We start from the raw sequence: 15634 nt of genomic DNA on the forward strand, positions 1-15634 counted from the left end.
AGATTTGCAAAAATATAAAACAATGCCACTCTTCTAAATTTTTTCTTTGAAAAAAAAGTTATTTTTCATTAAAATATTTTCCTTATGTTAACATGTGATGTGTTTATTGTTACTTTTAAGTGAATTAATACTTTCATTTTTCATTATAAATGAGTTTTAATAAGGTAAGTACCAATAGATATAACCTACATAAACAAAAGCTCTCTGGGGTACTCAGTAATTTTTAAGAGCATCAAGGAACCCTGATACCAAAAAGTTTGAGAATTGTGTATCAGATGGAAGCAGAAAGAATAAGAAGCCTATTTTAGATAATTCAAATATGAAAAGGCTGTGCAAGATAGCTAACAAAAAGGTTTTATTGTAGCTTCAGAGTTAAGAGCTTAGGTGGTTCATCAATGAGGAATGGAAAATAGAATCAGGAACACTGAACTTTCTTTAGACACAACTTTCTTCAGTCACCATATACACTGGCACCCAAAAAGCAGTTCAGAAGCAGGCACAACTAAGGCTTAGGGGTTGAGGGGAAACAGGGATGGATGTGTTACACAAAGAAAATATAGTCATTTCTACCCCACTCTTGTTTTTTTTTTTTTTTAAAGCTCAGCTTCTTTTCCGTTAGGTTGTAGGAGAACAAGTAAAATCCCAACACTATGAGTAAATATTAAAAATATATTTCCATGCTCTAGAAATGGTCCCTACAACTGTGCTCACTGATCTCACTGATGACAAAAATACACCTGTATGATAGATACTTTCTCTGGACTCTCTCTCCACATTGCTTCTTCTCTATTACAACTATTTCCTTTGCACTGGAGGAGAATTTTAACCTGCTACCAAGCAGTAATAACCCTATAGCTTCCCATCTCAAACATCCTAACTATACACAATACCTTTAGCACCATTAAAAAGAAGCAAGAGGGCTTCCCTGGTGGCGCAGTGGTTGAGAGTCCGCCTGCCAATGCAGGGGACGCGGGTTCATGCCCCGGTCTGGGAAGATCCCACGTGCTGCGGAGCGGCTGGGCCCATGAGCCATGGCCGCTGAGCCTGCGCGTCCGGAGCCTGTGCTCCGAAACGGGAGAGGCCACAACAGTGAGAGGCCCACGTACCGCCAAAAAAAAAAAAAAAAAGAAGCAAAAGCAGAGACAGCATCACCTTGCCTCCAAAGCACTCTTTACATCTATTCTCCCTTGAGCCTCTCAACAAGCTTATGAAGTACAGAAAGAGGGCATCATTACTCCCACTACACAGATGAGATCCAGAAAGGCCAACGTGATTGAAGTTACCTGGCAAGTTAGGGACAGTACTATGGCTAGCACCCAGACATCTGTCTCCTAAAGCAGTGTTCTCTTCCATTTAGTAGGCTGCCTCGAAACACCTGTCACCTCCACATTCCTAGCCTTGCCTTTCCCACACAACAGATGTCCAATATTGACTTCTGCCTTTGGGACAATCTAGGATATACAAATGTGGTCCCTAAATTCTTTTTTAAAGCCTCCAAAGAAAACTCAGTAGAATTCAGATTAACCTTAAAAACAGGTCTATGCCATCTGATGGGACAGGGATATGTTAGGGAATAAAACAGAGACTACAAGAGAATTAGGAATCTTTGCCCCGAGAGTTCCAAGAATCCTTTTTTTTAACTTGCTAATTTCATCACAGAGGCAAGGAACTATTTCTCTGCCTCATCAATCACACCATCCTGAAAAATGAAAACACGCTCATTAAGCAAAATGCCACTACAACAGGATAATTTTCAGATCCCATGGAGTGTGTCATAATGGAAGAGTAACTCCTGGGGCACAAAAGAGTAGTATAAAGATTGCTTCACACATATTTGCTCCTACTCATTTCTGAGAGGTTGTGTGTATGTATATGTAGTGACAAGATGAGAAGCAGGAACCTATAGGAAAGAAAAGAGCAGGAACACAGTTCAGCTTCCCAGAAACTGACTGAAAGGCCTGAAGACCTATAAAATGAAGGAGGGAAATCCCGAGATGGGACCCGAGGTGAGGATTCAGAAGTCAGTGGAAGGTCTCGCTTGCAGTAAGTCAGCCGGATGTATGTCACACCTGATTTATCTTTGTCTTCCTGCTCTTTCCCTTCACAATGTACTCCCTTTAGAGATTCTTTTTTTGGGACCACAGATCTTTGAAATACTCTAATGAACCCTATAAATCCTATTCCCAGAAAACTGCACGTATACACAAAGCCGTGTCCACTTTCAAGGCATCTTAGGCCTCCTGAAGCTCCCCTAAGGGGCTGAGAACCCACAGTGCATTGAAGAGTCATGGCTTGCTCATACTATAGCCCTAACTAATGGTCTACTCCCTCATTAAGTACCACACAGTCTCCACAACCTGCAAGGGAAAGGACAGGTATGCTTTGCTTTGCTTTTTGTCTCAGAGGTAATGACAAAAATGAAATACACGGAGAACAGAGTTCCCTAGATGAGGCCAAGTTAATGCGGCATGATCTCTGGGAGGGAAGGTGTAAAGATGTGAATACTGAATGATGGTCAAACTGTGTGACCTCAAAGGTCCCTTCTAACCCAAGAGACTGATTTTGGAATGCTCTACACAATGGCAGAGTTCTCACCTTGGGGGAAAATCCCCTCCACAAGTGACTGAAGGCCAAAAACAGCAACTCCCCAGGAGAGGACCAAACTTGTAACCCAGCCGGTCGCCATTCCGCACAGCAACTGTGACCGGGGACTGCTGCCCAAGGTTCCCAGACAGCAGCAGATATGGAGAGGGAGGCTGTGGTGAGGGAAAGGCCACACATCATCCTGCCTGGCTCTAAATCCACTGTGAATGTCCTCAAAATGTTCAGCCTAGAGCCCTTCCCATATTTTAAGTCTCAACTTTTGACAGCTGGAGGACACGCTTCTGCTCCCCGCACCCTCCCTCCAGGATTCGGAGAGAAAACTTTTCACTCATCCTGAAGCCTGAGGAATGAACACTGGACACAGCGGGTTGGGGCAGAACTGGTGGTGGGGAGGAGTGGCCAGTCCCTAGGTATTCCCTCAGTGGAGCAGTGACACCAATACACAGTGGGGGACATGTGACAACTTGGTATTCAAGACCTGAGGAAGGCAAGCGGGAGGCAGCGTGGAAACAGGTACAGAGAATCAGAACAGCACAGGAGGAAAGAGCAGGAACTATCAATGGATACACAAAGTGGACGAAACTCAGTGTCTCCCCAAATTCTAGCATCCTCCTTCCTCCTCCAGATTTTGCCTTTTGCAGGTATCACCTGCACTATAACTTAACAGTTCCCTTTAAGCAGACTCTTCTTAAAAACCTTATTTACCCTCATCCTAAGACATGAAGTGCCAGTTATACTTTGCTCTGATGTACATTAGAATACGGCATAAGTACGGAAACAAAAATGTATTCCACATTCCACCTAAGATCACCTGGCACCACACAGAGGTCCAGGCGCCACCCTCTGTCACACGCTGGGAGCCACGAGTCCTGAGTCTGAAGTTTGGTCCTGACTCCAGCCTCACCTCTCAGCATGACCCCCCTGGGAGCCACCGCCTCCCCATCTTACAGTGAAGGAGAACCAGGTAAACTCCAAAGCTGCCCTGCATGGTTCTGACAGTCAAGGTTGGCAGGTTTCTATGTGACTCTGACAAAGGTACCCACCAAGGTGACATGTTAGCAGAATCCCAGAAGTGTCCTGGTTTCTGCTCTTTTGGGGTAGCTACAGACAGGGAGAGGGGTAAGGCATCCGGAAGCAAAGGAAGGAGTGACAGGAAGACAGTCTAGTGTAAAAGGAGGAATGTCAGATTTGAACCCAAAATACAACATCTCCATTTACTAGCTGAGTTTAAGTTTTTTTCATTTTTAGAATGAGGATAACCATGCCTCTTTTCCCTTTATACAAATGCTCCTCAACTTTCATTCAACCTGAACTTTCAAAAACTATACACCGACAACCCTAAACTACTCTTGAAAGCCCCATTCAGACTTACATACAAAAGCTGGATGACATTTGGGCCCTTCCCACTAGTTACCAGTTCAGTTTTGGCAACTTTGCTAGTGGAGTTGAATTTGCTAATTAAAAAATGTATTGCATTACCCGCCTTTTTTAGCAGTAAGTTTTCTATAACTGACGCAAAGGACAAAGATGGACAAAAAGTGGCAATTCTTAAAGCCTGATCTGGTGTTTACTGGACTTAAATCTTGGTCAAATGTGTGCTCAAAATAAGGGAAAAGAACAAAAGTGAAGTATGCTGGAAATTTATGAGTCAAGATTATGTCTAAAAGGCACAGATAGTTAGGGAGTTTATACTACTTTTTTAGTTTTTAAGGAACTCCTCTTTATAATGCATAAGTCTGGGGTTATATTTACCACACTCAATTTCTATATATTTTCGGGAACACATTATGTTCAAAATGCTATCTCATCTCATAGAAAATTTGAGGCAGCCTACAGAAAAATACAAATAGATTAATCTAGACAAAAGCAAACATAAATCAGAAGGCCAAAAACATAAAAAAATCTCTGCATTTTATTATGTGTAAATAATATCTAAAACATACTTCCATTTAAAAAAGTAAAAACAAAGCAAAGAAACAAACAAGAAGCCAGGGGAAGGTGAGAACAAGAAACACAAATGACAGGTCCTACAGTTAGAAAGTTGAATTGAGCTTCCTGCCAGCCAAAGCTAAAAGGGAAACATGACCACTGCATGATTCTTGTTACAGAGGCTTTAGATCTGAGCACTTAGATCTGAAAACAATTTCTCTTTAGGTGCCTTCAATGAGGAACAGTATCCTTGAGGACAATACTGCAGTATGTACATTAATACATTTCCTAAGACCATCTCTGTGTATCTCAATGCTAGCTGGACTGAACATTCCTGCAGCAGGAGTGCGGTAGGGAGACAATGTAGGTCAAATGAGCAGCTTGGAGGCTCAAATGAGATGAGGAGAAAGAGCTCAGGAAAGCATGAAGCACAGTGTGAGTACGAGGTCAACTGTCTAACCCTAAGCTCTGGGCGCATGAGAACTGGAGAGGTCTTGATGCTGAGACTTAGGCAGGGGGTGTGGAAGTGACTTCCCATGTGACTAATCCAGCTAAAGTGGCTCTCGCATCAGCCCTATCACAGTCCAACTCATAAACGAATGGCTTGCTTACAGGGGTACTCTCTGCAAAGTAACAGCCAAGAACATTCCTGGGCACATCCATTGAGCTCCGTGTAACAGAGGCTACTAACTGGGTCCCCACATCCATTTTCTCCTTCATCTTTTAGTCACAGAACCCCCAGCGTTTTAACTGGGCACAAGACCACCCAAGTAAGAGGCTCTATGTCCCAGAGTTCCTTTCAGCAAGATGTGGCCAGAGTGATTTAAGCAACTCCAGGTCATGTCCTTTAAAAAAGAAACTGCTTTCTCTCTCTCTTTCCCCAGTGGAATGTGGACATGGAGCCAATGTCTACTTTGACTCACCCAAGGACAACACCCTACGGGTGGCTAAACAAGACAGAAGGAAACCAAGTTCCTGATGACCCTGTGGAGTTCAATCTGCCCTGGACCATTTGATTACCTCTGTACTATTAGAAAAGAGAAAAATAAACTTCTAAGAGCCACTGTACTTTAGGTTCTCCTTGTTACAGCACCTTAGCCTGTGCCTTAATATAATTCACAACAGAATGGAAAGATGTCCAGAGGAAGACTTCAAAGGACTCAGGCAACACCCTAGAAAAGTGAACTCACAATTCACTTCAGCAAACAGGTCAGAAAATGATAACCATCAAGTAAGCTGTGCCTCTTACTCCTTTTCCAGGAGGGGCCCAGCCACATCCTTTGAGCAGAGGGAGAAGCCTTTATTACAGCCCAACCCAAACACAACCTGCAGCCTGTCCACTGTGGGCCTGGACCAAATCCCCAGTAGTTAGCAATACAGACTGCCTTCCCCACCCTCACGAGGCAGGGACACCCCCATCCTATCTTTTCCCCTAAAGCAGGAAAGCTCCAAACTTCTCCACTCTTCGTAATTACTGTTCTTGAGGACAGGCCAAGTCCAGCTGAAACACCTGTCGGGGGGGCTGTGTGTGAGGGTCAGGGGAGGGGAGTCCAGAGCCCCAGAACAGAAGCCACAGCTGGGAACTAGAGAGGGAGGAAAACCTTCCCGTTTGCCCTGGGTTTCTGGGGTCCAGAGGCCTGAGGGTGCAGCACCTGCTCCTCCTGTGGAGTCCCCCTGGCGACAGCTCAGCCGGGCAGCTGCCAGTCACTAACGGATCCCCGCCACCGGCACCTGCTGCTGCTTGCGGATCTTGTTGAAGAGTTCCATGTACTGGACCATGGTGTCTGCTGGGCTGTAGACAGCGTCGTGCCTGTTCCCAAACACAGTGGGAGCCCCTGGGGTGTGGCTGCCTAGAAAGCTCTGCAGGAACTCGAGCAGCAGGCTCCAGCAGTCGCTAGCTACCACACAGGGGCCATACTCCACCTGGAGACCAGAAGAACAGAGACGGAGGGTAAGCGAGGGCCAGGACAGGTCGTCTGCTTCTCGTGCGCCTCTTGCCCCCCGTGCCCCTCTTTCCCAACCCTGAGGCAAAGACACACACCTTCTAGCACAGGGCTGCCCCGCAGGAAATATCCAACCCAAACACCAGGGATTCGACACACCCAGCATAGTTCCCTTTAGGCTCAGATAGTCTCATCTTGGGGTTATCAACCCACAGTCCTACGCACAAGACCCAGAAGCAGATTTAGGACCGTTTGAATTATCTCAGAACTATATAGTCCCAGCGATGCTGGATGCAGATTCATGGAGAGCTCAGGAAAATTCTGAGAGAGAAAATGAAGAGCAGGAGACAGAGTGAGTGTGTATGAGTGTGTGTGTGTGTGTGTGTGTGTGTGTGTGTGTGTGTGTGCGCGCGCTGGGGGGATCAGTAGGGGGTAAAGTAGACACATGTGCTCATAAGTCACTTCAAGACCAAACAATACTCCCTAAGTAGATAAAACCTGGGCTCTGACCCTAAGAAATAATTTCCCAACCCATGTGACAGGGGCCAAAGGACACATATCTTAGGCTTTCTCAGTTTCCTCTCCTAATTTTTCACTGGAGAGATGGCCGGGGAAATTACTGGTAACCATAAGGAGAAACAAGTAAAGAAACAGCCAGGCTGTGTTTGTACTCAAAAGTTGGAAACGTGAAGGATAAACAGACTGGGTTTCCAGTGGGTCTCGGCAAATGCAAGGTGTATCACAAATGAAAAGGGTCAGGAAATCTTGGCTCTAGAGGTCCCTGGAGTGTCATAGCAGTAATGACCACTAACGCCCTTTTCTTCACTTGGGGTGCTCCTTAGGGCTGACCTATCCCCGGTTTCTATATTTTAAGTCCCTCCTTAAATGCTACTCCTGCAGGAGGCATCACAATCCCCAAGGTCAGCAGTGCTCTCTTTGGCCTGAACTCCCAGAGCAATCTGTGCCTCTTTTATGGCATTTCTTATAGACTAATTTCAAAAACAGTTTGTGTGTTTGGGCCTTGCTCTTTTACTAAATCGTCAATTTTCAAAAGGCAGGCCCTGTAGCTTACTTATTATTTTGGGGGGGACCATGGTAGATTGCAGACTCTCACTGGTCCCAAAGCCAGCTACTGACACACTCCGCTGACACACTCCGTCTTTGTCATTTTCAGTGTACACGTCAAAGATGAAGTCATCCCACACACCATGAGAGTAGACAGCATGTCAAAGGGAAAGGCACATCTTTGCTTCACAACTTTTTTGGCTGTGGCGGCTTGTGGGATCTTAGTTCCCTGACCAGGGATTGAACCCAGGCCCCAGCAGTAAAAGCACCAAGTCCTAACCACTCGACCACCAGGGAATTCCCATGCTGCACAACTTTTCCACCTCCCAAAAGTTAACTGCACTGAAAGTTGCCCTGGTATGTTCCAGTCCTTGTGATGGGTGACTGGTCCCTCCACATCAGAATTCACCTGCTCCCACCGCACTCTCCGACCATCCCTCCCCTTCTCCAGCAAGTCAGCCCTCCTAAGCTCTCTACCTGCTGAGAACCCAGCTTGGGTTAGAGAGTCCCTGAGTGATTAAAGAAAGGGTAGAAGACGCAGGGAGAGGAAGCACAGTGGCTCTGTGGACAGGAATCAGGTAGGTAGAAACATCTGTTTGCTCAGGGGCCGTGGAAATCTGCAGAGCCAGCCCCTTCAGCACATATGCTCCTATTTCACCGAGGTCTTACCTCCACGGAGATGCCTCGGGCACTGGGCCCCATTGTAACCGTGCCCACCTTCACTAGGAAGTCACAGTACTGGTAGCGGGTGCCCCGGGTCTCAATCTTGCTGGCCTTGGCACTCTGGAAAAAGCCCTTGAGCTTCACCATGAGCACATCAAAGTTGGTGTCAGCAACAAGGCAAGGGCCGTTCTCAAAGAGGGCGAAGCAGCTCAAAGGGTACTCGGAATTGTGCATCACATACATCAGCTTCCCGGCCTGACCTGCGAGGGACGGAGATGCTACTCAGTATCAAGACCTTCGTCAGCAAACCGCGGAGTAGAGTCCAATGCGCTGAACAAAGCCAGGTGGCAATCGAGCATCACCTCAACCGTCCTGGCGGGCAGTGGAGGGAAGCCCCTCGCCAACAGCCATTTCCAGAGAGGAAGGGAGAGGAAAAGGTGGCATGTGGTATAACCCACTGCTCTACAGAAAAAGGTGAGGGGCAAACGGGGAACTTCGACAGTGGATAATGGTTTAATTCTTAAGTTGAGTAATGGGCTCACAGATGGATGATTAAGGATGATGACTAATAACTCAGAGGATTTACATATGGTCTTTCGTACAGACAGGTATCACATATTAAGGAAAATAAAAGTAACAGCATTTGAGCACACCAAACGAAGCAGCTGCTCTCTTTTCTGTCCATCCCTACCTTCCTTGGCCTCCTCCCTCTTTGAAACATAGGAAGTGGCCCCACAGAAGAGTATCTGAGCACGAGGCTGGAAAGGGAGGTCAGAGCCTTCTCTTCCATGCCCAAGTTCATTTAAAAAAAATTTTTTTTAAACATTTAAAAAAATATATTTATCTGGGGCTTCCCTGGTGGCACAGTGGTTGAGAGTCCGCCTGCCGATGCAGGGGACACGGGTTCGTGCCCCAGTCCGGGAGGATCCCGCATGCCGTGGAGCGGCTGGGCCCATGAGACATGGCCGCTGAGGCTGCGCTCCACAGCGGGAGAGGCCACAACAGTTAGAGGCCTGCATACTGCAAAAAAAAAAAAAAAAATATATATATATATATATATATATATATTTGTTCTTATTTATTTATTTAGGCTGTGCTGGGTCTTAGTTGAGGCACACGGGATCCAGGATGCGGACTTCTTAGTTGCAGCATGTGGGATCTAGTTCCCCAACCAGGGATCCAACCCACAGCCCCTGCATTGGAAGGCAAAGTCTCAACCACTGGACTGCCAGGGAAGGCCCTGTGCCCAAGTTCAGACTTCACCCTGAAGGCAACGGGGAGCCTTTGGAGTATTTTAAGACATCTAGCCGGCTTGGGAAGCAAGCAGCACAACTACAGCACAAAGAACTCAGGATCTAGAATCACAAGATCCAGTTTCAAATCCCAGCTCACCCATTCCAGTTTCTGAGAAATGAGTTTTCTCACTGATTACTATAGGTTTCCTGCAAGAAGGAAGGGAAGCTGTATAGATTTTTCGTTAAGTAGAAAATGGAAGAAGGCAAAAAATGGGAAGCAAAGTTTGTTCACTACAAGAGTTAATGGACAGACTGCCACAACCCCAAATATTTATTAAGTACTTAAACTATCCCCAACACTGTGCCAGGGTTTAAGAGGCACACAAGCAGAGGGCTTGGCCCCTGGCCTCAAGAAGCTGACAATCTCACTAAAGATAGGTGGAAAACTCTTTAGAAGACCATAAAACGAAAGTGCTTGCCTGGGAGAGACCAGAAGTCTTGAGAAGGAAGGAAAGACTTCAGGGAAGGAAGTGATCAAAGTGGGCAAGAGTCACCAGGAAAAACTTTCATGGAAAAACCAGGTTATGAAGAGAGGGTGGGATTCAGGCAGGGATGAGAGCGCAGCGATGGGAAAGAGTGAGGAGACAGGTGGGGGGCGCTGTGACCTCCACACAGGCCTCCACTGTGCTGCCACTTCCTGAACACACCAGGCTCCACACCAGCCTCCCCCCACGCCCTCCCCACTGCCTGCTGCAAATTCACACCTTTCATTTGAGAAATCCAGTTCAAAACATTTCAACCCTCCAGTAAAAAGACATCCAAAGCCAATCTGGCATTCTGTTCCTGTGCAGACTCACTGTGATTACATGCTTAGTTCATACTACGGGAGTCTGCAGGTGTTCTTACTGTCTCGAAAACAGTCGAAAGGCAACTAAAGATTTGGGTCCCAGATCAGCAGCACCAACCACCACTTGGGAACCTGTGAGAAATGCAAATTCTCCGCCCCACCCCCTACCTACTGGGTCAGAAACTCGTGAGGGGTGGTGGGGGGGGTCGATCTGAGGGCCTTCCCACCCTCCAGGTGATGCTAACGCTAGTCAATGTGAGAACTTCTGACCTAAAGACACGGAACCAGTAAAGCAGCAGAACCGGAACTCCAATCCAGGCCTTCTGAGCTCCTTCCATTCTACCCCACTGCCTGCTGAGAATGTGCTGTTTTTCCACCTAGACTGTAGTTCCTTGAAAGTAAAGGTCTGATGAGGAAAACAGAGCCCAGGCCAAAGAGCTTCTCAGAAGTAGCATGCTATCTTATGTCTATATACAAGTGTTTTGTTTTCCAAATGCTTTCATAACCGTTCTCTCTTTTGATTCCTTGTATTCTTCCTATTGCAGTCAAAACAAATGTTAACACTGCAATTTTACTGATGATGAAATTCAGTTCAGTTCTTAGCTACCATTTACTAGACATTTATTCCATGACAACCTTTGTTCTAAGTGCTTTGCATGTATTAACTTATTTAACTAGCACAACAACACTAGGAGGTAAATACTGTGATTATCTTCATTTTGCAGATAAGAGAACTGTATTGGGAAGGGTGCAAAAAACATAGCCCCCACTAGACAGTTTCATTAGAGGGGATTTAATACAGGGAATGAAGTACAGGGGTTGGAATAACTGAAAAATCGAATGGAATGGTGAAGCCACCCAAAGATTAGCAACACAGGGAGCCACTACCATCCCTAAGGCTGGAAGAAAAAAGAGAAGATGTGCTGTTACGAGAGCCAGGAACAAGGGCTGCTGAACAGGAGCTAGAACCAAGGAAGAAACAACAGCCAGAGACACAGCCCAAGGCAGAGGGAGAGGGAGAGAGAGACTGTGGACTCTCTTTCTTCCATCCTCGAATCTTCCCCCGTGCCTCTCACTGGCCAAAGATAACTTACAGGAGGCCTTGCAAATGTAGTTTGCAGGAGAAGTGCAGGGAATGGATCCCTGGGGAAACAGGCAAGTGACCAGCATAAGAACAGTCACAGGTTGCGGGAATAACCTAAAGTTGCAGTTAGTTGTGGCAGAGCCAGGACTCAGCTGTCCGGTTCCATGACCTAGGCTCTTAGTCACTGTGCTATGGAACCGTCCAAAATCAAGTTACTACAGAGCCAAGACTAAGAGAACCCAGGTTCCCTAATTCCTATCCAAAAATCCTCTTTACCTCCCTAACATCACCAACCACAGCCCATCTCACCTTGAAATGCATTTAAAACAAAAGCTGTTTCACTGATCAAGGTTATGCTAAGGAGGTAGCCAAGGCCACTGGCTAGGTGTGGGAAACAGGAAGCCTTTCTACAAAAGTTCCCAAAACTCTAAAGCTCCAAGAGAATCATATGCAAAGCCTTCTGAGCCTCAAAGGAGTCTTTCTCAATTTTAAGGGTGCATGAAGACCATCTGTGGGGCTTATTATAATGTAGATTATGACTGATTACCAGTCAGTCGGTAAGCGGGGGTGGGGTGGGGGGGTGCGCCAGGAACCTGCACCTTTAACAAGTAACCCAGAGGATTTTGAGGCAATTCGTCGGTGACCAACACTCTGAGAAACACTGTTTTAAAAGTGCAAAGTGCAAAAAGACTACAACACAGGCCCAGTCTAAGAGATGAAGCCAAAAATTAATGAATTCAGAAACTCATCTGCCACATGTCCACGAATACCACCCTCAGCAGAAGAGCAGAAAGGTTTCAATGAACATGAATGTCTATTAACTCCACGCCAGGTTCCAGCCATCCCATAGACCAATCTCTCACTGACCTTGGCTGCCAAGGGTAGAGGCAGCCGTGTGGTAGGTCTCACAGTCCACACAAAATGTTCCTTGCTTCTCTGCTCCAAGCATCTCCAATTTCCGGGTGAGGAGCTCCACGGTCTGCTGGACACTCTTGCCCTCGGCCACGGGCATCTGGGACACACTGGAAGGGAGAGGACCAAAATCATCATGCACGTGTACTCATTGAGTCACTCACTCACCCGCAGAATCACAGCTCATCAGGGCCAGTAGTTACCTTAGTCACCATCAACCCAGACCTCCTCATTTTAAAGACAGGGAAACAGAGGCCCACAGTCCCTGAGAGCTTTGCTAAGAACCAGAGCAGGTCTCAGGACTCAGGTCTATGGCAACAGCATTTCCCGAGTGTGGTATGTGTGTCAATGTTCAAGAGAAGATTTTAGGTGGCATACAGACTGAGCATGCAGTAACACTGAATTATACGATGAGAAAGGGATTTCCTCTGCGTTTCTTTCAGCTCTGACTACATCAAAGACAAAGCCTCAACTTGGGGTTATTATGTTTTTACCAACTCTCTAACACTTTGCACGTGGGCTGTCCAGCACAGTAGCCACAAGCCACATGCGGCTATTTACACTTAAGCAAATAAAACAAAGTAAAACTTCAACTCCTCAGCTGCACACTACCCACATTTCAAGGGTTCGACAGCCACACATGACTGGGGGCTAGTGTACTGGGTAGTGCTGACACAGAACATTTCCATTGATGCGGAAAGTTCTAAGGATCCTGGGATCAAAGAGAAAGCAAGCCTCAAGTTTCTAATCTTTGGGAGTGAGAGGCAACAGTACGTACAAGAATTTAACCAAAACAATGAAACAAAAAGTTATTTCCAAGATTTCCTTCTATGGTGAGTGAAACTAGCTTCCCCTTCAGAGCGGTAGGAAACGATCACCAAGCACCAACTATGTGCCAGGCAGTGTCCAAAGGTCTTTAGATAAATTAACTCTTTGAATCTTCACATCAACCTTATAAGATATAATATTATTATCTCTTCATTGTCAATGAGGAAACTGAAGTACAAAGGGGTTGAATAACTCATACAAGGTCACAAAGCTTAGTGTGGGGTGGCGTGACCAAATTTCAAAGCCAGGCGAGCTGGCTCCATATCTGTGCTCTTAACCAGTCTACCAGAATGCTTCCCCAGGAATACAGTTGTCTGTTAAAATACTTCTAAGGAAAAGAAACAGAATCCAAAGAAGACATTAATAAATAATAGTTCAGGGGACTTCCCTGGTGGCACAGTGGTTAAGAATCCGTCTGTCAATGCAGGGGACACGGGTTCGAGTCCTAGTCCGGGCAGATCCCACATGCCGTGGAGCAACTAAGCCCGTGCGCCACAACTACTGAGCCTGCGCTCTAGAGCCTGCGAGCCACAATTACTGAGCCCGCGTGCCACAACTACTGAAGCCCGCGTGCCTACTGACGCCCACGTGCCTAGAGCCCGTGCTCTGCAACAAGAGAAGCCACCACAATGAGAAGCCCGCACAAGGCAATGAAGAGCAGCCCCCGCTCACGGCAACTAGCGAAAGCCCACGCGCAGCAACGAAGACCCAACGCAGCCAAAAAATAAATTAAATAAACAAATAAATAATAGTTCAAGTGCTACATGACTAAATAAAAATCATAAATACAGTCATACGTGGCTGAATTTGGGGAGACACTGCATTGCTTTATGATCAATCATAATCAACTAAATGAAGCTATAAAAACAGAGTCCTACTGTTGCTAAAAAATTGTCACTACTCTCCATCAGAAAAAGCACTAACAAGCAATGATGATGATGCTTATGTGCCTGATTTTGAAATAAAAGAGAACCCCTGGGACTTCCCTGGCAGTCCAATGGTTAAGAATCTGCACTTCCAATGCAGGGGGCGAGGGTTCGATCTTAGTTCTTAGGGGAACTAAGATCCCACATGGCACAGCGGAGGCCAAAAAAAAAAAAGAATCCCTAAGGTAATGCTACCGGGGTCAGAAGTCCTAGAAGGCTGAAAAACTTGAGAAGCATCCCAACCGACAGAGAGCCCTTTCCCTCTGTCTGCCTTCTGCACTGAAAGAACAGGGTTCCATGCCTCTGTGCAGCAAACTTTTTTTTTTGGCTGCGCCCCGCGGCATACCAGATCTTAGTTCCGCGAACGTTCCGCAAACAGGGAGGCGCGGAACTCTTAGTTTCCTGCAGTGGAAGCGTGGAGTCTTAACCACTGGACCGCCAGGGAAGTCCTCAGCAAACTTTTCATTCACGTTCCTCACATCCTTCTTACACTAAAGGACTTCGAAGGAAACTCATGATGTCAACTGCAGGAAGCAAATGTGCAGTCCCTGACAAATCTGCAAGACCTGGGCTACCAGGAGGACGAGTTCCCACAGGCTCTTATATGAAAAGCCTAGAGCCACTGACTTCAGATACCCTGGCCTCTAGCCCTCTCTGACCAGAAGGATGCTCAAGATATATATATATATATATTTTTTTTAAAGCCCTGAAATCTAGCATTTTGGAACTAATGCCTCCAAGAAAATTAGGCCCATATCTTTCCCTGCCACACTGACTTATAACATGTTAGAGATAATAAGTCCATAGAAACTAAACCAACCATGGAATTAAACATAGTAAGAAACAGGTCCTGAAGAGGTGATGTGCCTGGAATCCCAATCTCCTAATTCCCAATAGCTTCTTTTTTTCCTCTAGACCCAAGATCTTAAAATGGCCAAACTAGGACCATACACAGGCTGGTGTAACCGCATTTAGTGGCTGTAGGGAGGGGCAGGCGAAAACCTTAAAAAGATACTGTCTGCCTGTTGCCAATCCCCCACCATCCAGCCCTGCCTGCAAATGGGTCCTAGTCCCGATATCCTACTTCCGACCCTAAAGTTCCACCCCGGGCAGTACTATGGCCTCACGGGCAGCAAAACGTACCAAGAACAAGGGAAGGAGGTACACGACAATTGATGGGTTCTTAAGATAAAACCTTTTACCTGCCGCCTTCCAGGAGGAAGGGGCGCATCTCCGAGGGAAAAGTCCCGCAGATTCCGCAGCCCTCACGGTGGCCCCCTCACCCACACAACACGAGGACATCTTGCTCAGCTCCCGGGGGGTGGCGGACCCCGGTCCCGATCCTCCTCCCGGGTACACTGGAGGTTCCGAGGGCCTTCAAGACGGCAAGCCCCGCCCCCACAAAATCCCTTGAAGTCCTACCAAGTCACTCCCATGGTGTCGGGCCAGGATGATGGGAGGATCAAACAACTGAAATGCAGTACTCTCCGGCAGCCCACACGAGGTGAAGCAGCCCAACTAACGCAAGCTCCAGAGCAGGGAGACGCTCCGGAAATAACGTAAAAACAGAACGCCGAGACGTCTAGCTCACGAGGAAA

General features: G+C 46.7%; 2 protein-coding genes across 4 annotated transcripts in view; both read right to left on the reverse strand.

The window, feature by feature from the left end:
* The window catches only part of USP49 (ubiquitin specific peptidase 49), a 74955-nt gene extending 68712 nt beyond the window's left edge, over nt 1-6243 (reverse strand). Inside the window, exon 1 of the mRNA XM_060308999.1 lies at nt 6186-6243. The gene's annotated coding sequence lies outside the window, so the exon portion shown is untranslated. The remainder of the gene's footprint in view (nt 1-6185) is intronic.
* On the reverse strand, nt 367-15590 carry MED20 (mediator complex subunit 20). 3 transcript variants are annotated; one of them, XM_030870765.2, is made up of 4 exons: nt 15459-15590; nt 12238-12392; nt 8211-8464; nt 367-6456 (listed from the first exon to the last, which is right to left on the reverse strand). In XM_030870765.2, exons 1-4 carry the CDS (start codon nt 15470-15472, stop codon nt 6241-6243), a joined length of 639 nt encoding a protein of 212 aa, XP_030726625.1. In that variant the 5' UTR covers nt 15473-15590; the 3' UTR covers nt 367-6240. The 3 variants fall into 3 exon arrangements, with proteins under 3 accessions (XP_030726625.1, XP_060164987.1, XP_030726623.1); XM_060309004.1 differs by having other exon boundaries at nt 8259-8464; nt 15239-15573; XM_030870763.2 differs by having other exon boundaries at nt 15239-15573.
* Between the last annotated feature and the right edge of the window lie 44 nt (nt 15591-15634).

The sequence above is a fragment of the Globicephala melas genome, chromosome 11 (assembly GCF_963455315.2).
Source record: "Globicephala melas chromosome 11, mGloMel1.2, whole genome shotgun sequence".
In the NCBI taxonomy this organism is placed as follows: domain Eukaryota; kingdom Metazoa; phylum Chordata; class Mammalia; order Artiodactyla; family Delphinidae; genus Globicephala; species Globicephala melas.

Bases quoted from the DNA above. Each gene is read 5' to 3' on its own strand.
- MED20 (XM_030870763.2), bottom strand. From the start codon at position 15,267: ATGCGCCCCTTCCTCCTGGAAGGCGGCAG. The intron at 8,465-12,237 runs GTCAGTGAGAGA...CGTCCCTCGCAG, and splicing joins CTCTACCCTTGGCAGCCAAG to GTCAGGCCGGGAAGCTGATG. The intron at 6,457-8,210 runs GTAAGACCTCGG...TCTGGTCTCCAG, and splicing joins CCCGAGGCATCTCCGTGGAG to GTGGAGTATGGCCCCTGTGT.